Below are 22,907 nucleotides of genomic sequence, written 5' to 3' on the forward strand. Positions count from 1 at the left end.
ACGTATTGCTTAGTAGTGAATAATCGACTCATCTTACGAAATTCATACATCTATCAAATTGCTTCACGATTTTGGAATATTTATAAACAGTGGTCTCTTTCCTCCTAAGTTTTCAAAATTGGTTAAATACTCCATGGCAGAGTCAAAGATGGACCTGTTCAAACCAGGAGAGAAGTGAGTATTCTGCTGACAGCGGTGGTAGAGAGAAAAGGGTTGTATTAATATTCACGCTCTAATGATTCTTTTAAATAATGTTATCTAATGTGGTACAATGATGTTTTATGATATTTTATTTATCTTATATGTCAGAATTATTTACAGTGCAATGCTATTTTTATTATTTCATTATTACTATTTTTTTCACGGAATTGTTCAGCATAGGATTCAATGTACCTAAGGTTATGTTTTATTTCTTCTTGATGTCACAGTGCTAGCATTGATGACGTTGCTCATGTTCTTCCTGGACCCCATCAGCCCCCAGAGACTCAACCTGGGCTGCATGAACGTTCTGGCACATTGCTTGTACCTTCAATATTTGGGCATGAAGCTTCCTTCTAACGGTGCCAGCACGCCTTTAATAGGTAAGTATTATCATCATCGTCTACATCGGCATCAACAACATCATAATCAGAGTTCCAAAATACAAAATGTCATATAATTCTAGCCACACAGAATATATAACATCTAATGATCATTAACAGAAGCCAGTTAACGATCGGCACATCCTTTTATGACAAGCAAATTCAGGGGAGCACCGATGGGGTGATCAATTGTGTTCGAAACCACCCCAGACAGAAATTTTATAAAAATGATCATCCTTTTAATATGAGTAAACAAGAAATAGACGACAATTAGGATTTTAATATTTCAGTGCATTTAATTCCGGATTAACAGCACGTATAGTTTACACTATGCAGAACATACTCACTCTCTTATACTGGTACCAGTGTAACAATTAAACAATGAATATGCAGCAAACTAAATACATACTTATTTCAAAACAGAAAATACTTCACTCAAGTAGTGATAAATTACTCATAAACGATGCGGAAATAGAAATAGTAAACAAAGTGAAATATCTTGAATTCATTACTGATGAGAACCTGACCTGGAATGATCATGTTGAATACTTAACTAAGAAAATCGCCCCAGTTGCTGTGTGACTAAAATATTTAGATATTTAATCCCTAAACACCTCCTCCAACAAATGTATTATTCACTAGTATATAGCCACTTGCATTACTTATGTGTGATTTGGTCACATTGTAAGAAGTCTTCTTTGAATGAACTAATGGTAATACAAAACAGGGCAATAAGGAACATATTTAACTGACTATTATACACCCCAGTAAAATACCTGTACATTCAGACCAAAATTCTACCTCTCATCATAATTACAGAGCTTAATTCTGTCATACTAATTTATGAAATAAAAATAAACATAATATTTCAGAACACTACTTTAATAAATAATTCAGACAACCACAGGTATCAAACTAGACATGCAGATGATTTGGCCTTGTATCACATCCACTCTTCAAAATATGGGAAGAATAGTTGTAAATTTCAGCAATTCAAGCATACAACAAACTTACCGCTGACGTAAAAATTGCCCCTACTTTGAAAACTTTCAATCGAAAGGCACAGGAAAATTTATGGAATAGATACATCATAGGTCAATGTATATAAATAGGTAATGTTTAAAATAACCACCCCTTCTGTCAATCATCCTGTGCATTGTTACTCACTTTTAGTACTAAGTAGTTTAAGCATCTTAGTATAATTAAGGGAACTACAGAATATTTTTAATACCTTCCTCTGTATGAGCCTTTGGCTCGTTGGAATTAATTATTGAAATAATATCTATCTATCTAATATGAAGTTAAAAAGACGTAATTGATCAATTTTCCACCTCCTGTAAGGAGTATTCAATCTGTTTCACACCATAATAATTCTAATCAACATAGTCATAGTAATCAACGTAAATGTTTCAATTGTGGTTCGAGCAAATCAATTGAAAAGAAATTGTCGCAAAATGAATCATGTTAGAAAAATAAGTTGGATAGATGGCTTTCATTGAAATTTGCCTGTAATGCCACGTATGTTATTTCTGAGGAGGTATGTGGACATGAGTGTTGGAAAAAGAATAATTAATAAGAAAAATTCCAGGTAAGTACAATGAAGAGATGCCAGTGTTCGTCAGGTAATGATTAAGATAAAATATACTCACTGGTGAATGGTAAAGGACTGCGCCATATCGAAAATGTATACTGATCGCCAGTTACTAGTACCAACAATTGTTAGAGCAGACATATCAGAACAGCATGACAACGTGGCGGATCGTTTACGCCTGTGTGTTTGAAAGTTATTTCTATTCACTACCTTAAGAATGGCGAATGAGGCAGAAAATCACACTGAAAGTGCCCTCAAAAGCCTAGTGAATATTTTGGTGGAATTATTTGGTTACTTGAAGGAAGATACAAAAGAAGACACACAGCAAGCGCTAAGAAATGTCAAAAAATGTTTCAATAAAATGAAAAATAAAGGAAATGCAAATTCCCAAAGAGAAGTAGAGGAAGTTCGAATTGAGATCATTCAACTAAAAGACTACAGTAGCCCAAAGGACAAAAAAAACCTATCAGCCCAAAACATGAAACTTCAAACAGCAGCCAGCATACATTAAACCGAAACCTAACGGATGAAATCAAAATAGTTTGAACAATCGCCCAGTGAATCATGTAGTGAACATCTACCGGCCAACAGTACGAAACGTCAAGCAGCAGCCAGCATTTATCGGTACCTTGCGGAGAAGAACAGAACAATTATGACAACCACGAGGAGTAAATGGAAGAAGATTAATGGAAGAAATCAACAGCCAGATTCAAGTAATGATGGGAATTTTTTCACTCATCCTCAAAAAGTTTATAAAAGACGAAATATTGAAGGAGATCCAACAGGATCACAAACCTACGGAGCTGGTAGGACGAAATGTAATGGGAGTGAAAATACAGATGGTATCACACAGGATAAACACGTTCGGAAGGAAACGACACACAGAACGACACCCAACTTAAACGTTACAAAACAGAGGCGAGGTATGGACAGCAGTCGTACCACGGAGAAGCGGTCCTAAATGATCACTTATTCAGACCCTTACAACCGTGGGCACAAATCACGCGCAGGAAACAGCCACAACAGCGTTCGATAATGATACCCAAGCCGTCGGTCACAGGGCACCATTATAAGTAACCTGCACCAAAACATGACCCACGAAATGTTAGTAAACCATCTACAGAAACTAAAGAAGGTGACAGAAATACTGGAGTGTGAAGAAATTCAAACCAAAGGTTCACTAAAATCTTTCAAGGGAGTAATACAACTCAGAGACCTACGTAACATCACCTCTCCGAAATTATGGTCTGAGGAAGCCATAGTCAGACGAATTCGCTTTTTAATATTCCCAGACCCAGAGAACAATATTCGATAATTAACCGTCTGGAGCTAAGAAGCTCTATCCAAGTAGTCACTAGCAAATGGCTTGACAGATACGATATCCTAATCTTAAACGATATCTTAGCAACAAACAACACTGCCATACCAGGATTTTACTCAGAACAAATATTTGACAGAAAAGCATCAAGCATCAAGAGAAAGACGGTCACAAGGATTAGCATGCTACTATAAAATGCGATATGAAGATTACCTAATTCTCGCCACTGAAATACTCACCATAATAAGAATATACACTGACTGACAGTGACAATGCAACACCAAGGAGGAGTGGTTCGAAAGGGATGAAAGTTGGGGAAAAAACAGAGACGGCACGGATGAATAATTGATGTTTATTTCAAACCGATATGCAGGTTACACAATGCGCACGGCATCGACTCAGTAGGATGTAGGACCACCGCGAGCGGCGATGCACGCAGAAACACGTCGAGGTACAGAGTCAATAAGAGTGCGGATGGTGTCCTGAGGGATGGTTCTCCATTCTCTGTCAACCATTTGCCACAGTTGGTCGTCCGTACGAGGCTGGGGCAGAGTTTGCAAACGGCGTCCAATGAGATCCCACACGTGTTCGATTGGTGAGAGATCCGGAGAGTACGCTGGCCACGGAAGCATCTGTACACCTCGTAGAGCCTGTTGGGAGATGCGAGCAGTGTGTGGGCGGGCATTATCCTGCTGAAACAGAGCATTGGGCAGCCCCTGAAGGTACGGGAGTGCCACCGGCCGCAGCACATGCTGCACGTAGCGGTGGGCATTTAACGTGCCTTGAATACGCACTAGAGGTGACGTGGAATCATACGCAATAGCGCCCCAAACCATGATGCCGCGTTGTCTAGCGGTAGGGCGCTCCACAGTTACTGCCGGATTTGACCTTTCTCCACGCCGACGCCACACTCGTCTGCGGTGACTATCACTGACAGAACAGAAGCGTGACTCATCGGAGAACACGACGTTCCGCCATTCCCTCATCCAAGTCGCTCTAGCCCGGCACCATGCCAGGCGTGCACGTCTATGCTGTGGAGTCAATGGTAGTCTTCTGAGCGGACGCCGCGAGTGCAGGCCTCCTTCAACCAATCGACGGGAAATTGTTCTGGTCGATATTGGAACAGCCAGGGTGTCTTGCACATGCTGAAGAATGGCGGTTGACGTGGCGTGCGGGGCTGCCACCGCTTGGCGGCGGATGCGCCGATCCTCGCGTGCTGACGTCAATCGGGCTGCGCCTGGACCCCTCGCACGTGCCACATGTCCCTGCGCCAACCATCTTCGCCACAGGCGCTGCACCGTGGACACATCCCTATGGGTATCGGCTGCGATTTGACGAAGCGACCAACCTGCCCTTCTCAGCCCGATCACTATACCCCTCGTAAAGTCGTCTGTCTGCTGGAAATGCCTCCGTTGACGGCGGCCTGGCATTCTTAGCTATGCACGTGTCCTGTGACACACGACAACACGTTCTACAATGACTGTCGGCTGAGAAATCACGGTACGAAGTGGGCCATTCGCCAACGCCGTGTCCCATTTATCTTTGGCTACGTGCGCAGCACAGCGGCGCATTTCACATCATGAGCATACCTCAGTGACGTCAGTCTACCCTGCAATTGGCATAAAGTTCTGACCACTCCTTCTTGGTGTTGCATTTGCTCTGTCAGTCAGTGTACATAACTCCCCACACTCTATAGAAGAAATAGTGGCCACGATCATGACATCTCTCACAAAGACAACTACTAGATAATTTTTTTAAATCTCTCCTATGGATCTGCATGTGTCAGGACCTAAGCCTGGTCCCTTTACATGTATGTATCAAAGCCAGGAACTTTTTAAGGAAAGAGAAACTCACCTAAGGTAAGTCTCTACCTACCTTAAAGATATTCTCTATCGGGGATAAATTCGTATCCGTTTATGTCTGAAATACATAATCGGAATGAAGAAACCTTACTTTAACACACATTAGTTTATCATTTATATAAAAGCCACGGTCCTCGGGTTTTTCACCTGGTGGGCAAGTTTGAAGTTTGAAAATGTCATCTAATTAATGTAATGTCGCTATCGTGAGGACCGGCAGGGATACGATCTAACCTAGAGGTAACTAATGTAGCAGCGTATCGTCAGTAACTGTAGAAATGTGTACAGTTTTCGTAAGATTGTGAATCGGAGGGCGTTTTCAATTATGGATATGACTCTGTTCTGAACCACTTGTAGCGCTTTCACATAGGTTTTAGGGATATATCTCCAGGCTTCGCAGCCGTACATCAGGACAGGTCTAATGTAGGCTAAGTATTACCTCTTTTTGAGTCGAACAGGCAAATGCCAGTCTCTCAACAGAGAATACAGGGCGCATCTACGAACTTTGGCTCTGGCTATAGCCTGTGCAATGTGATCGCACCACAGCAACTTTCTGTCCAGAGTCACACCCAGATAATTAGTCCTGAGTTGCCATGGTAGTGGGGTATCAGCTAAAGTCAGGGGTGGTATGTCCAGCATTCTTCTAGTGAATATCATGGCAACCGTTTTAGTCGCATTAACCTCCATACGGTTAACGTTGCACTAGTTCACAAAGAGCTTGAAATTCTCAGATACCGTAAATATTTAAAGCTTAGGTGCTCTCTAGCCATAGCGTACAGCGCAACATCATTAGCATATTGCGCTATACGCACATGTGGTAATCTCGGAAGATCGTTCACCATGAGACTGTATAGCACCGGTGAAAGAGAACTGTCTTGGGGTACTCCCGCTGGTATTCCGCGAATAAAGGAACGCTCTCCACCTACGCACATGAAGAACGATCTTCTGCTCCGAAAGCTGGCTACCATCCGAGTCAGGTATGGCAGCACATGAGCATCGAAGTGCATTTTGTATAATAACAGTGGGCGCCACACTGTATCAAACGCATGTTCAATGTCCATACCAAATACAGTAGAGACAATATGCGATACTTCCGGATTTAGCCTTGTTAAAACGGGAGACAATTCGCAAGTGGCGTTCCTAGCGGCGTGACCTAGAAATTCGCACCAAATTCAAATACAAATATAAATGGAAATGCATATACGCAAATGGATAAATAAATTACGTCTAGAAAGAAAGTGTTATTAAGATATTAACTTCAAAGTTGGTAAAGCAATTCTGGACAAATGAATGAAGAATTATTTAACAGGTTAATATTTAAAGACCGAAAATAGATATATAATCAATATGTGATATGAACTACTGTGAAAGGGCTTGATCTTTCATTTATGCATTACTTTTTTAGATTTAGCATTTATGCCTGAACTTTTACGGCTAGATTTGTCTCTTTTCTCATTTAAAAACATTGTATCATCACATTGATAAACGGGGTTAAAAGTCAGGTTGTGAGTTTCACAAATAGGAAAAGTCCTCTCAGTTTTAATTACTGCGTTTATGGGGTGAAAGTTTCTTTTGGGGATCATTGTAAGTATCTAGATGTTAATATAAGGAGAGATCTTCATTGGGGTAATCACATAAATGGGATTGTAAATAAAGGGTACAGATCTCTGCACATGGTTATGAGGGTGTTTAGGGGTTGTAGTAAGGATGTAAAGGAGAGGGCATGTAAGTCTCTGGTAAGACCCCAACTAGAGTATGGTTCCAGTGTGTGGGACCCTCACCAGGATTACCTGATTCAAGAACTGGAAAAAATCCAAAGAAAAGCAGCTCGATTTGTTCTGGGTGATTTCTGACAAAAGAGTAGCGTTACAAAAATGTTGCAAAGTTTGGGTTGGGAAGAATTGAGAGAAAGAAGAATAGCTGCTCGACTAAGTGGTATGTTCCGGGCTGTCAGCGGAGAGATGGCGTGGAATGACATTAGTAGACGAATAAGTTTGAGTGGCGTTTATAAAAGTAGGAAAGATCACAATATGAAGATAAAGTTGGAATTCAAGAGGACAAACTGGGGCAAATATTAAATTATAGGAAGGGGAGTTAGGGATTGGAATAACTTACCAAGGGAAACGTTCAATAAATTTCCAATTTCTTTTGAAATCATTTAGGAAAAGGCTAGGAAAGCAACAGATAGGGAATCTGCCACTTGGGCGACTGCCCTAAATGCAGATCAAGATTGATTGATTGATTGATTGATTGATTGATTGATTGATTGATTGATTGATTGATTGATTGATTGATTGATTGATTGATTGATTGATTGATTGATTGATTGATTATATTATGAAGATAAAGTTGGAATTCAAGAGAAGAAATTAGGACATTATTTATAGGACGAGGAGTAGGGATAGGATTTTTTAAAAGGAAATGTTCGATAAATTGCCAACTTCTTTTAAAAGGTTTAAGAAAAGGCCGCGTAAAAAATTTAAAGCAAATCTGCCACCTGAGCGCCATCTCTAAATGCAGATTGATTGATTGATTGATTGATTGATTGATTGATTGATTGATTGATTGATTGATTGATTGATTGATTGATTGATTGATTGATTGATTGATTGATTGATTGATTGATTGATTGATTGATTGATTGATTGATTGATTGATTGATTGATTGATTGATTGATTGATTGATTGAAACTGAGTTCACCCTCTACAATCACGTCCCTTACTATGTCGTTCCCCATATACTGTACTTCATTATCTTATCCAATAATATATTAGGAAACGAATTTCAAACCACAATCAATCAATATTGATATGCATTTAGGGCAGTCGCCCAGGTGGCAGATTCCCTATCTGTTGTTTTCCTAGCCTTTTCCTAAATGATTTCAAAGAAATTGGAAATTTATTGAACGTCTCCCTTGGTAAGTTATTCCAACCCCTAACTCCCCTTCCTATAAATTAATATTTGCCCCAGTTTGTCCTCTTGAATTCAAACTTTATCTTCATATTGTGATCTTTCCTACTTTTATAAACGCCACTCAAACTTATTCGTTTATTAATGTCATTCCACGCCAACTCTCCGCTGACAGCTCGAAACATACCACTTAGTCGAGCAGCTTTTCTTCTTTCTCTCAATTCTTCCCAACCCAAACTTTGCAACATTTTTGTAACGCTACTCTTTTGTCGGAAATCACCCAGAACATATCAAGCTGCTCTTCTTTAGATTTTCCAGTTCTTGAATCAGGTAATCCTGGTGAGGGTCCCATACACTGGAACCATACTCTGGTTGGGGTCTTACCAGAGACTTACATGCCCTCTCCTTTACATCCTTACTACAACCCCTAAACACCCTCATAACCATGTGCAGAGATCTGTACCCTTTATTTACAATCCCATTTATGTGATTACCCCAATGAAGATCTTTCCTTATATTAACACCTAGATACTTACAATGATCCCCAAAAGGAACTTTCACCCCATCAACGTAGTAATTAAAACTGAGAGGACTTTTCCTATTTGTGAAACTCACAACCTGACTTTTAACCCCGTGTATCAACATACCATTGCCTGCTGTCCATCTCACAACATTTTCGAGGTCACATTGCAGTTGCTCACAATCTTGTAACTTATTTTTCACTCTATAGAGAATAACATCATCCGCAAAAAGCCTTACCTCCGATTCCACTCCTTTACTCATATCATTTATACATATAAGAAAACATAAAGGTCCGATAATACTGCCTTGACGAATTCCCCTCTTAATTATTACAGGGTCAGATAAAGCTTCACCTACTCTAATTCTCTGAGATCTATTTTCTAGAAATATAGCAACCCATTCAGTCACTCTTATGTCTAGTCCGATTGCACTCATTTTTGCCAGTAGTCTCCCATGATCCACCCTATCAAATGCTTTAGACAGGTCAATCACGATACAGTCCATTTGACCTCCTGAATCCAAAATATCTGCTATATCTTGCTGGAATCATACAAGTTGAGCTTCAGTGGAATAACCCTTCCTAAAACCAAACTGCCTTCTATCGAACCAGTTATTAATTTCACAAACATATCTAATATAATCAGAAAGAATGCCTTCCCAAAGCGTACATATAATGCATGTCAAACATACTGGCCTGTAATTTTCAGCTTTATGTCTATCGCCCTTTCCTTTATACACAAGGGCTACTATAACAAACTCTCCATTCATCTGGTATAGCTCCTCCGACAAAACAATAATCAAATAAGTACTTCAGATATGGTACTATATCCCAACCCATTATCTTTAGCATATCTGAAGAAATCTAATCAATTCCAGCCGCTTTTCTAGTTTTCAACTTTTGTATCTTATTGTAAATGTCATTTGTATCATATATAAATAATATTACTTCTTTGGCCTTAGTCTCCTCCTCTATCTCGACATTATCCTTGTAACCAACAATCTGTACATACTGCTGACTGAATACTTCTGCCTTTTGAAGTTCCTCATAAACACACTCCCCTTGTTCATTAATTATTCCTGGAATGTCCTTCTTGGAACCTGTTTCTGCCTCAAAATACCTATGCATACCATTCCATCCTTGAACGCGCGCAGTTGCAGGATGACACATACTCCCGTCGGATGTTCTTCTAATGAAACGCTGAAGAAATATTGTAGTGAGAAGTATAAATCAAATTACAACAAAGATCTATAGCCAAATTAAATAAATTGAGTCTCATGGAGCACAAAAACAAGAAACTTTACAATAATAGAATATTTGTGATCATTATAGCTCTCTCTCAAACATTATCGTTTAGTTTTCTTTCATCTCGTATTTCCAGTGATATTCTTCCGGGACTCCCTGTTTTTGGTTGGAATGTCCCTGTTTACCACAATCATCCTTAGAGGAATGCTGACTGCAGAACGAGCTCCACCGGCCTGGATCAGTTCCATTATCACATGGATCCTTGAGTCAAGACCTGGGCAGTTGCTTATCCTCAGCCAGCTAAATCCTCGGGTAAGTAGTGTGTATCGAGTTAACAAATTCGAATTTTGTACCAATCCCGTTTCCATTACTGTGATTGTCTTCAACAGCCGTGAAGTTTGTATTCGATAAATATCATACTGAATAGTTTTATTGCGATAATGTGAGTCAACTTGATGACAAGTGCGACGCAGAGGCTACAAAGAGGAGGCATACTATCAATATTACCGTATTCTATAATAGTAACTTGTACGAAGTTCCAGAATATCCTGTTTCTAAGGCTCTTTTTATTTTATCAAAGACAATTTTATGCATTGGCCTTTCTAATATTTTGTTCCTTTGGTATAAAATAGTGGAGTATGTTCCATCGCATTCTACAAATCTGTAGAGCTGAGTTTATACCGTACCACTTTCTGATACGAGCAACATGTCTCTAAGGGCTATGAAAAGCCATCTCTTGAAGGTCTTTGAAATAATGGAATCGGATAGCCTTGATACCGTAAGCAATTTGAGTTAACTCGTAGAATCACATTAGTGACAGATCTTGCCACCAGACTCTTGTACTTGTAAGCAGAGATTTTTTAAACTTGGGTCCTTATCAGTTAGTTGATACATAGTGTGGTGACGGTGGTGGTGGTAGTTGAATCAATAGATCACCAACGTACTCAGATAGTATGAATACCAGCCCGAAAACTGTAAGTTTTCAGATTCCGCGAAACTAATTGTCATCTCTTCAGTGTGAAATTCCATTTGTAATTTCCACTCTCATTTTTTTAGAAGTGAGATTTTATTGCCAGTATTCGATTTATTATTGTACGGGGAGGTACATCTCAACGCCGCGCATTCAAAACTAGCGCCTAAATGAACTTCTCTAGGGGTAAACCAGTGAAACTGAAACTACACCAACTTAGGACTTTACTCAGAAGATATCACCACAGAAATATGATGTAATTTTGCTATTGTGCAGTTGCCTAAACTGAGTGATTTTATCCTCGTTTTGTTTGCCATTCATCAAGAAGTTTGGACATTCTTCTACAGATGGCACTACTAAAAATTATGGTCATACACCCTGGTGCAACGTGGAAGAACTTATCATTTAAAGAAGTTTTGTATTTCTACTTCTTTTTTAACTGATTGATGTTCATTTATTTTTGGGTTGGCAATATTTCATTTTGATATCCGTCAGTTTTGAATCTAGCCTATCCCTAATTTCTGTAATTAATTTTCCACCTATCACAGGTTTCTTGTTCTATTTTGAGTGTTACCTTTTGAATTGACCAATTAAATTGAGAGGGTGTGGCTGGTGTAGTCTTGAATGATCTCTAACCTTCCCTGAGCGTTTATAAACTGCAGCTTTTCACGTTTCTTGGCCAATTGATCAACGTCCATCTGAGTGTGTGTGCTTAGCAGGAGGCGGGCGGCCTCTTTCGTCGGCAGCTAGTACATCTACAAGGTAATGGCCACATAACATATTTCTTTCTTGCTAACTCCGCAGTTTAACCCGAGGGAAAGGTCCGACTCTTTAGTTATGTAACCAGCTTTTCTAAAATGTAACTTCTTCCGGCTAATGTAAAAACTTCATAAAATCTGTAACTGTAAATCGGGTATAGAGAGTGAATTACCCTCTCAACCTACCCTTCATCTTGATTTGAGGTGACTACGTTTTGTAACTGTTTTTCTTCCTTTTCGTAATGAATTAATTTAACCTTATACCAGTCACCTCAGTAGTTTGGGAATAGCCCCTGTTTCATCGGCCTAGAGCCCTTTAGGTTCTTTAGGTGTTCATTATCTCGGAGCGCAGTTCGCCTCTATTCAGTTCGTGTTTCGGGTCGTTTACTTAACCTATTCTTTTCCGCAAAGGCCATATAGGTTGGGTATGAGATACCCCTGTTTCAAATTGTAAGTTGGCCCATGGAAGGCCGGAGAGTGTAAGATTTTTGAGATTGCCTCGAGGAGGCTGAAAGAAACGGAGAGCCTGTTAGCTCTTTCGCAAGTTTTGTAACTGTAAAGTGTGCCTCTAGGAGGCTAGATATTGTGATTTAGGGAGCAAGTGCTCTTGAATTAGGGGACTTATGCCCCTCATTCAATAATACCTTTTCCTCTTGTAAAATTGTTAAGCTTCTGAATCGTGGAATTTTCCCAATCTCGTTTAATAATTGCTATTTGCACCTGTAAAATTGTTATGAAAAATTGTTAAGTTGAAGTTCTAAAAGAAATATAACTTTTGTTAAAGTTTTAAATCTATTCTTGACAACGTAGTTAGACCCATTCACCCCAGCACCTTCTTTCACCTCTGCTTTCCACGGATGCCCCAGAACAATTATCATTATTATCATTTTTCATTTGTATATTTTATTCTTAATATCTTATGCTGGAAGGTCTCCATATATGATGTGAGTAATTTGTTTTGTACAAACTGATTGGAAAACATTGCTATTTTGAACTTGGAAAATTTGGATGAGTCATGTGTATAGCCCAGAATTTGATGAGGTGGACTTGTTGATGTAGTCGGAAACTTCCGATGACTAATGTGAAACATCCGAATCCGTTGGTGGTGTTATTGTCTTGGGCCCAGGAAGAGATTCAGGGCGTGGTCTTGACATGAGGATCTACTCATGATTGGCTGGCCAGGATCAATCTAGGCGGATCATGTGAGAGGAAGGGGAAAGCTGATGTCTATTTAGGCATGTGATGATACGGCGAGGAGAGGATGGTACACGGACAACTTCTGATACGATACTGAAGTGGCACTGCCACACTATACTGGACTGGGCTTCAAAAGTTTGTGGAACATAGTCTATTTATGTTCGTAGAACGTGGCTGACCTACAAACCGTGGAGTGCTTAGACACTGGGTATTGTATTACTTTGTGGAGGCCTGGTATTATATGTTGGTGAAAGCTATCTCAGACTTTCCATAATTCATGTTCAAGAACGACAAGCGTGTGTTGCTCAAGTGAATATATCTTTAAAACAAGTGTTAGAGCCAGTGAACACAGTATCATGAGGTACAGTATCTGTGTGATATAATAAGTGCCAATTATGAGAATCGGCAAGTCGTGTTGATACAGACATAGTGAAGGGTACCTATCTACATATATGTATATTGTTCAACGGACTAACTGCAAATGGTGGCTTAGTTCGCGCTTTCGTTTTCCCACTGTTTGCATTGTTGTTGTTGTTGTTGTAAATATGGAGTCTTCCAGTAATATTTTGTGTGTGTATTATATGTATGTTTTAGTGTGTTGATGAGGTGTTCATGCACGGATTTTATTGAGAATATAGTTAGTTATTTTAGAATCAGTGGAGTTATTGATGAACCTAGGTGCAGTTCCTAACTATTTAGTCGTTTAGAGAAGGTTAGATAAGGCCTGAAGCAGATGTACCAGTACACAGCATTATGTACACGCCCTGGGAGATAAAGAATTATCATGTTCTATCTAAATTCCAGGGATCCATTCTGGTGAACTCTGGCGCTCATACTACGGACATTTCAATTATTTTTATTTATTTTATTATTTTATTAAGTTTTGAGCAATTTTCTTTATGATAATTTATTATTATTCACAAAGAGTTACAACAATTCTCCATAACACTAGACTAAGGAAAAATATAAAAATGTAATAATAATGATAATAATAATACCCTGGGATGAAATTATCGTGTAAATTCAACTTATCAGGTACTACAGAAGTCGACGCATACACCTAAATAACACACATCACAGTTCATTGGTGAATAAGAACAGAAAACATAATTATCATCGGTACACGGACGAAAGAATTTCTAATTCACAACACTTGATAATATCAGTGATGACTAAGTCGAATGTACCGTAAGTCTATGGCTGGCCTCACACGGGAGAAATTATTTCTCGAAGAACACAAATATCAGTCTTTTAACAGCCTCCGAATGCACCTCAAAAATATAAATATCATATCCGTAGAAAATCAACTTCGTCCTACTAATCAACATAATTATTTATGCAAATTTGAAGACGCTGACATATTGCATACAGCCCATATCTATGAATTAATTAACAAGCGTTATTTCTTTTTTGCTATTGGTTTTACGTCGCACCGACACAGATGGGTCTTATGGCGACGATGGGATAGGAAAGAACTAGGAGTGGGAAGGAAGCGGCCGTGGCCTTAATTAAGGTACATCCCCAGCATTTGCCTGGTGTGAAATGGGAAACCACGGAAAACCATCTTCAGGGTTGCCGACAGTGGGGTTGGAACCCACTATCTCCCGCATGCAAGCTCACAGCTGCGCGCCCCTAACCGCACGGCCAACTGACCCGGTAAGCGTCATTTCACTGATATCGTAACGCATATTCAAAGAAGACGTTCTATTATTTATCATACTAAATACTTTCACCCAAGACATGTCAAATCTGATTAAAATAAGAATTAGATATCAAATCCGTCATTATTATTCATTAGAATGTATTAGATATTCCAGTATAGTCCGGTTACAACTTCCTCCTGAAAGTTATCCATCCATCAACGAAATATGTCAGCTCGTAATAATAATAACATAAATAATAATAATAATAATAATAATAATAATAATAATAATAATAATAATAATAATAATAATAATAATAATAATAATAATAATAATAATAATAAGATATCTGAATATTAACTTGACTCAAACCATGCGGACAATGTTCTATCAACTAACACATGTGGTTACAAAAGGTTATGAGCTATAAATGCCTATGATTCAATTGCAAAGAGTTTCACTTCAAGTTAGCTAGGAGTGAGGTTAATGTGTCACTGCCGGCATAACACAAAGAGTTAACAGCAACTTGTAGTGACATGCTTAAGTTCCTAAACAAGTTTAACTAACTGAAATACACAGCTATTCCTTATTTGGATCTAAATCTAGTAACTACCTGATTTTACACTAATATTCCCAAGGCTTTTCTTGGTGCTACATGTACAATAACTTAAATAATATTATAGTGGTATCAATCTGGGTCTTTCCACGTCATCCTCCAGTCGGCTCGGATGACGACTGCATTTTCGTTGTTCATCTTGGGCTCCAATATCCTGCAGCTGATCTCCATGTCACGACAAGTCTGGGTTCCTATTTCCTGGTCCATCACCGCGTCCACAGATTTCCGCGTTGACTGTAGATAATTGAATGATCTGGAAACTGCTATCCTTACTGTTATTATAGTCCTTGCCGACCTCAAATCTCAATCTCATATGCCACTCCTATGATTTTTCTTTACCATATACTTATACCAAAGCATACTGTAGATGTAAACGCTTGACTGGGGCAATTTGTGTACACGAGAACTCAGTTCAGTTTAATTAATTTTTCCTATGTCAATTGTTCTATCAACTAACACATGTGGTTACAAAAGGTTATGAGCTATAAATGCCTATGATTCAATTGCAAAGAGTTTCACTTCAAGTTAGCTAGGAGTGAGGTTAATGTGTCACTGCCGGCATAACTTATCACAGTTCACTTGCCCGAGGCGAGAGACGAACACATTCATACTTCAGTCGGATCGTCTGAAAAACACGTTCACTGTTTGCGGCATGTCAGAATAGGATACGTCTGACTTCAGTGAATGCAGGGAAACGTGTCGAGCCAACTCTGCTATCCCGGTCACACAAGCGGACTTCATTTCTCCTAAAACCGACCCGCACCGTCCGCAGGAAAAGAAAAGATAGAACTGCGTTCGTGAATTCACTAGATATTTCGCTCGGCCCAGCGGTTATCGCGTCACCTCGTACGACACTACTGACTAGTCACATGAACAACGTAACAGACCGAATCATGAGATCACCCGTATTAATCGCAGACTAGCTCCTACAAATACGAATACATATTTAGCACCGGAGGAAGCGAATCATATGTTGTTGCATACGATTTCAGTATGTAAAGGGTTATCGATTCACAGTCATTTCAATTACAATGGATTGAATAAATTAAAGGTTGCCATTACAATGGATTGAATAAATTAAAGGTTGTTTTACAGTGCATTTCAAAGTTAGGTTACGGTATGTTTCAAAGATTTTCTTACTTTTATTTCATGTTATTGTTATGAGGCATGATATCCAAGTGGCGGATCACTGGTTCCTAATCAAGGTGGCTGCAGTTCTAATTCTGGCCACTGCATATGAGATTATTGAAATGAAAAATCACGTCTCTGTAGTAAATATTCTACGTAAAACTGGAGATCCCCATGTATATGATCACGGTATCGACAATCGCGTAAACCAACAAAGCTTGTTTGCTCCCTATTTTATTAAGTAATAACAAGCACTGAGGGAATATGAACGTGAAATATGAATGAAAAAATCTGTATATCCTGCCGAAGACAAGAGATATGTGTGTGAGGAGGCATACCATTCTTAATTATATCAATATATCTTTGGACTTTAACCTCGACAGATGTTAGGAGGGACCAGGGGAGTGTGTAGTACACGAATGAACGTGGCAGCAAAAATTGGTGCCGTAGTTGTAAGAGTAGAATGTGACAATCAATTAAGTTCATTTATCTTTCTGAAGAACACCTAACACATCACTTTATCGATTGTTCTGAATGGAGAAATTTTAAAATTATATCAGGAAGTTCAAATGAATACAAGAAACAATATTGCTGCAATGTTCCATTTAAAATTATTTCCTTGAAGAAAATCGTTAACTTTCTTTTAAAACATTTTGAGTATACACGTTCGCAACATGAAGCAAACTGAAGTTAGTTTACCAGTAAAAGTGTTTGGCAAATACTCGGCGTATCTTATTCGCCATATTATATATCTCTCTCTCTCTATATATATATATTGCGCCCTGGTGGGGGTGTGATAAGCGTCATGCAATTATAATTATTTATGGAGGAATATATATTTCATTTTCAGAAGCGAGAAGATCGTACTGTACATACAGTAAGAGCAGGCCAGGCCGAGATGGTATGGTGAAACATGCACAGAATATTGTCTCCGCTGAGATTAACAAACACAATGAACGGCAGAATTAGAATTCTCAGAAATTGTGACGAAGGGGGGAAGAGAAAGGCACGAGTTGTTGACAAGTTGCGGAAAGTTTTCATAGCCCCGAGCAGAATAGGTAGTGGCGACAGCGCAGAGAGCTGGGTGCAAATTTCTGAGAAATGACGTAGGGGTATCTCCATGTACTAGCGGGAGTTGAACGCAGGGTTGGCACTGGAAGAAAAAAATATGAGCCTTCCCGGTCACGTGGTTTAGGTGGACCAATGGAAAAATTCACTTGACCAAAGCAAGGCGACAACTTCGTATTGTAAGAAGCACTAGCGTAGCTAACTCCGTGGATTAAACTGATAGAAGGGAGTGAGTTATCAATTCAGAATAAGGTGGAATTTAGGAGCCTTACTATATCATAAAACTTATAAAAAGTTAATAATTGCGGGAGATTGCATGGTGTAAATCTGAGAATTCATGGACGCTATTCGCTGATTGGCTGGAGTCATAGGACGCCACAATAGAGCGCGAAATCCCAGGCCGGGATACGGCAGCTAAATTCGCAAATATATCACTTACCAGCGAACGATAATAGTTGAGAATTGGTATAGAGCCTTTGAGAACATAATTACATCATTGGATATCATATTTCAGCCACGGGCCAAACCGCAAATTGTCCTATGAGGGTATCGGAACTGCGCGTCCTAAGATGACCTCCCTTGAACTCGGAAGAGAGGGGATACGAGTATAAATATGAGGTCGTGGACAAGGACTGACAACTACTTTTGACAAAGCGGTCGGAGCTGATACCACGCCTGGGGTGCGTAACTACTTTTGTCAAAGCGGTCGAAGCTGATACCACGCCTGGGGTGCGTAACTACTTTTGACAAAGCGTTCGAGCGGATACCACGCCTGGGGTGCGTGACAACTTCTGATATTTTGTTCGAGCCGTGATTACGCCAGGGGTGCGTGTGTGTACTTACTCGTGGAGTAGGGTTCGAAGTATTATATTGTTAGATAGTACAGTGATCCATGACGTGATGTAGCTCATATTACAGTCTTGATCAGTATACTAGTATGAAGTGTTTCAAATAGACAGGACTCGGTAAAGCATAACTTACGGAGTGTGAGATTCTATCAACAGATTAGGAAGTACGTTACGTGAGAACGATCACGAGTGTTTGATGTATTTCACCTAGTAAACAGTCGATTATAAACTGATACCTGGTCAGCTGTGTTAACGCGTGACGGAAATTCAAGTGCGCGCACGGGCCGTCGTAAAGTGGATCCCGAGGTATCCCATGTTCCTAGTGTCAGGGAAATGAATGAAGAATGTATATCTACATTAAGTGGGCTAGATACAAAGCCGAGAGTGTAAAATTTGTGAGTAGAATTTAGGGTGGAAATTATTCCAAAGTGCAACAGTTATTTTATTTGTTTTTATTCAAAATGTGTAAAGTTGAAAAGGGTCAAGGATTAATTCTTCAAGCTGGCATGAATACAAGTGGAATGCAGTGCTAAAAACCGGAGGGGCTAGGCTCCATGTCCGGTTTTAGCAGACTACAATGGCAGAGATGAGTAACCTTTTCAAATATTTGTAGATTGCTATCGTTAGGGGGAGGAAATCATATTATTTTATCATGGCAACTTGATTGTGAAACGAGCCGTTTCCGGCTCGTATAAATTCAAAGATAGATAGACAAAGGGACAAATTAATATGTACATGATTAGATCGAGCACTCATCATAATTTTGATTATTAAATAGAGTATAGTAGGGTTGAGTTGTTCATTCAAGTGCTTGAGTTGTTTGATATGATATGGAGCACGTTTCACGTAAAGATAATGTTAATATTCATTTAGAAGTGCTCCCAAAGTGTTTTTCCAGTATCGGAACTTTTATAGATATTAAGGCCTGTTGTTAAGATAATCCAGAGGTAGGGTTGCCAAGTGATTTAAATTATTGTGGGACGGAATGAAGTCCATTGATTTGTTTGTAAATATCGCGAAGTTCGCCAGTGGGCAAAATAATAATAATAATCTGTACAAGTGTCGAAGTAGTTACATTAATATTGGGTAATGTGTAAAGGCGTGTTTAATAATAATCTTTGAGAATAAAGGCACGGGCCTAGTTGGGTAGAATGATTGCAAATCAAAGGAATTTAAATGTGGAGATATTATGTGGCATGAATATTTTATTTGGGCATTGAATCCGATTTTAACACTAATTGTTGATTTAACGTTTTTGGACTCTATAATAAACATAAATAATTTTGGTAGAAACGAGATAGGCATTTTGATAATATGGTCACGCTATGTTTGAGGCCCAGAGTGATTTGAGCCAAAAGTTGAGATTTGGAGTTTGTGGGACAGAAATCCGGCCCGAAATGAAAGTGAATTGTACTGATGTTGATGAAGAAATAGATGGATCTTAAGGCCCACATAGAGGTTGTATTTATATACCGGTGTATTGAGTGGCAGAATAGAGTCCACACACCGAGGCTTAATTAGTGAAAAAGTTTTGAAGAGTTCCGATGGATAAATGGACTTCCAAATGGAAAAGGAAGGAATAATTTAAGACTTGCAGAGATTGGAGGTATTTGCCCAACTGCGAGGTGTTATGGGATTTGAGAATTGTCTTAGGAGCATATGGTCTCCATGAATTAACGACAGTACGAAAATAAGGGTGCGGGTTCGAACACTACTATGTCCTGACCGATGTGAATTCGGATCTTGGTGATTTCTGTTTGGGAGAGAACGTATGTGACTAAATTATAAAGATGGGAAATATAAATAAAGATTCTAGAAAGAATAAGAATATTAATAATATTAATAATAATAATAATAATAATAATATTCCAAGTAAATCATATCTGGATTGATTGTGCCAAAATAAATCGGAATTGTAAAAGGGGTTATGCGTTAAACATATTAAGAGTGGACTACCGTGTAACAAGCGAAATTATTTTTTTAATAATAATAATAATAATAATAATAATAATAATAATAATAATAATAATAATAATAATAAATATTTGAAGAAGAAGAAGATTTTTATTTATGAACACAATAATGATGGTTGATGGTGGGAATTGAATAGAAAATAAAAATTTTCAAACCACTTTAATGATGATAATATTTGAAGTATAAAAAAAGAAGCTACTTTTTTAGAAGAAGAATTTACTTTTTTATATTTTGGACATAATAATGATGTTGGAAGTTGAAATGAAAAATTTGAGATTTTTAACTAATAATAATAATAATAATGAGAATATTTGAAGAAGGAGAAGAAGAATAAAAAAGGAAGCTACTTTTTTTATGAGAATAATAAGAGCGAGAAGTTGAAGTATTATAGCGAGGATGATTACGGGTTACAATAATCACGATTTCCACTATTAATAATAATGTTGATAATAATAATAATAATAATAGTTTTTATTATTTTTTATTTTATTTTATTATTTCGGATGTTGATGATGAATGATACTAGGGAAGTCAGCTGGCGAATTAACGTAATAATGTCAAGTTGTTGTGAATAATAAGTTAAGTTAATATTGTAAAATGAAGGCAAATCCCTACATCTGGACCATTAGGTTAGAGTCTCTTTGTCGTTTTCTTCAACTAAAGATTAGCATATCTTGGTTAGGAACCCAGGGGAGAGTTTGTAGTTTCCCGGGTTGGTCTCATCTCAATCAAAGTGGAGGCGATAACATAGTTCATGTGATCGTGCCCACTTAGCCAACAGGTAATTTGTCCATGACCAAATATGGTCATGGTGTTAACGAAGGTAAATCTGATACCTTCAGATATCAACGGTTCCACCACCCAAATGGAAGGGTGGTCAAAAGTGATAAATATTATGTAATCATTTTTCAGGAATAATTTGCCAAATTACCGGCAAATCGAAGGTCAACAGATTTTGGGTTGTGTGTAAAAATTATTTTGTTTACTTAAATAAAATGCTCCTTTAGCATTTGCAAGGAAACAGTTCCAGGTTCTTGTTCTTGTAGAATAGTAAACCCTTGGTGACCGTTTAAATATCCGTCCCCATCCCTAGGATGGAGCCTTCATAATTTCCCTTTGATCTGAATAGATATATAATGTGTGTGTTTTATGATGAGCCTTAAGGTTAAAGATTAGAGTGTCCCGTTCAACCCTGTAGTACTGATTGGATGGCGCCCTTACATTTAGTTTGAGATCTTATATCTCAAAATGTAATTTTTTTATTGTTTATTAGTTGCGATAGATTCGGACCGTAACACTCCCTGAGATAAATGCTGGTTGGGACTCAGGCAATGAGCGGGTACAATATATATATATACAGCAAGATGTCCTGACTGACTGACTGACTGACTGACTGACTGACTGACTGACTGACTGACTGATAATCAACACACAGCAAAACCTACTGGAGATAATTGCATGAAAATTTGAGAACATGTTCCTACCGTAGCTTAGATGCGCACTAAGAAAGGATTTTTTAAAATTCCTATTTTAAAGGAGTGAAAAGGGGTGAAATGTGATTTTACTTTTTGTTGAATTTCTCCGTTTCAGTGAAAAATATTGTACTTATATTCATTCAGATATTTATTTTCATATATCATAAATTACTATTTTAAAAGAAATTTTTAAAAATCCGATTTTAAAGGGGTGATATGTGGTTTTACATTTGTGTTCAATATCTCCGTTTTTTTAACAATATTTTACATATCTATTCATTCAGTCTTCCAAATCGTCCAAATAGTGCAGCAAAAATATTGCATTTCTTGAAAAGTCAACGGAAATATATTTATTTTCAAGATTTTCCAGATGAAATACTTCCCTTGCGCGCATGAATCTTTGGCTTTTGCCAATTAAAAACGGCCGCGGCACTTTCCAACATATAAGTGTACGCGCCAATTCACTCCGCTTCAGTGTATTTTAAGACTGTAATAAACCAAATCCTTAAAGAATACAATTAACGGTATATAGGCCTACATCTACGAATGTTTGTGAGTGAATTCATGAGAAGTCGTTTTACGCTGCGCTGATAGCCAGTTTTATATTTTGTTAGTGAGTTATGCAGCCACTTACAGTTTAAATGAATTGTTTCATTCGTACAACTGGTAAAACCGTTGCCTAGTTATAATACAAGGCCTGGAAATAGAGCCCGTAAAACGCTATGAAAGTGGTTACACTGAAGTTCAATGCCGGGCCGCTAGGATCGCTATCTTGCCCCCTGTCTTCCAGGCTCGCGCCTTTAAACGTGTTCATTAACTGAGTTGGTTGTGAATGTATTATGTATTTGTCTGATGTTAAGCATTCGCAGTTCCAGTCATGGTTTATTCACGAGAAATTAAAGGTAATGGAATTTCGTTTCACAAGTTTCCAGTGAATGTTCAATGTTCGAAACATTATACAGAGGAAGTATTACGCATGAGATACGACTTCAAGCTGATCGAAGTAGGCCTCTGTTCCTAAGTTTTGATCCGAGTTACGTCATAAGAATCGGGCGATCCCAAAATTTGTCACTGGACTTTTTTTAGACTATACTACCGTGACCGGCAATCATTTGAGAGGCATCTTCAAACTCAGAAATCTTAAATTAGAAAACCAACGAGGAAAATAATTTGCCCAACAAATTTCACGAAAATGAATGTAGCAA

The 22,907-nt window shown here is 38.4% G+C and overlaps 1 protein-coding gene across 1 annotated transcript in view; it reads left to right on the top strand.

Annotated features, from left to right (window-relative positions):
- LOC136874835 (neuronal acetylcholine receptor subunit non-alpha-2) overlaps positions 1-22,907 on the top strand; it is a 120,518-nt gene that overhangs the window by 90,649 nt on the left and 6,962 nt on the right. Inside the window, exons 7-8 of the mRNA XM_067148515.2 lie at positions 429-581; positions 10,162-10,337. Of these exons, the coding sequence (XP_067004616.2) occupies positions 429-581; positions 10,162-10,337 (329 nt within the window). The remainder of the gene's footprint in view (positions 1-428; positions 582-10,161; positions 10,338-22,907) is intronic.

This window comes from Anabrus simplex, chromosome 5, assembly GCF_040414725.1.
Source record: "Anabrus simplex isolate iqAnaSimp1 chromosome 5, ASM4041472v1, whole genome shotgun sequence".
In the NCBI taxonomy this organism is placed as follows: domain Eukaryota; kingdom Metazoa; phylum Arthropoda; class Insecta; order Orthoptera; family Tettigoniidae; genus Anabrus; species Anabrus simplex.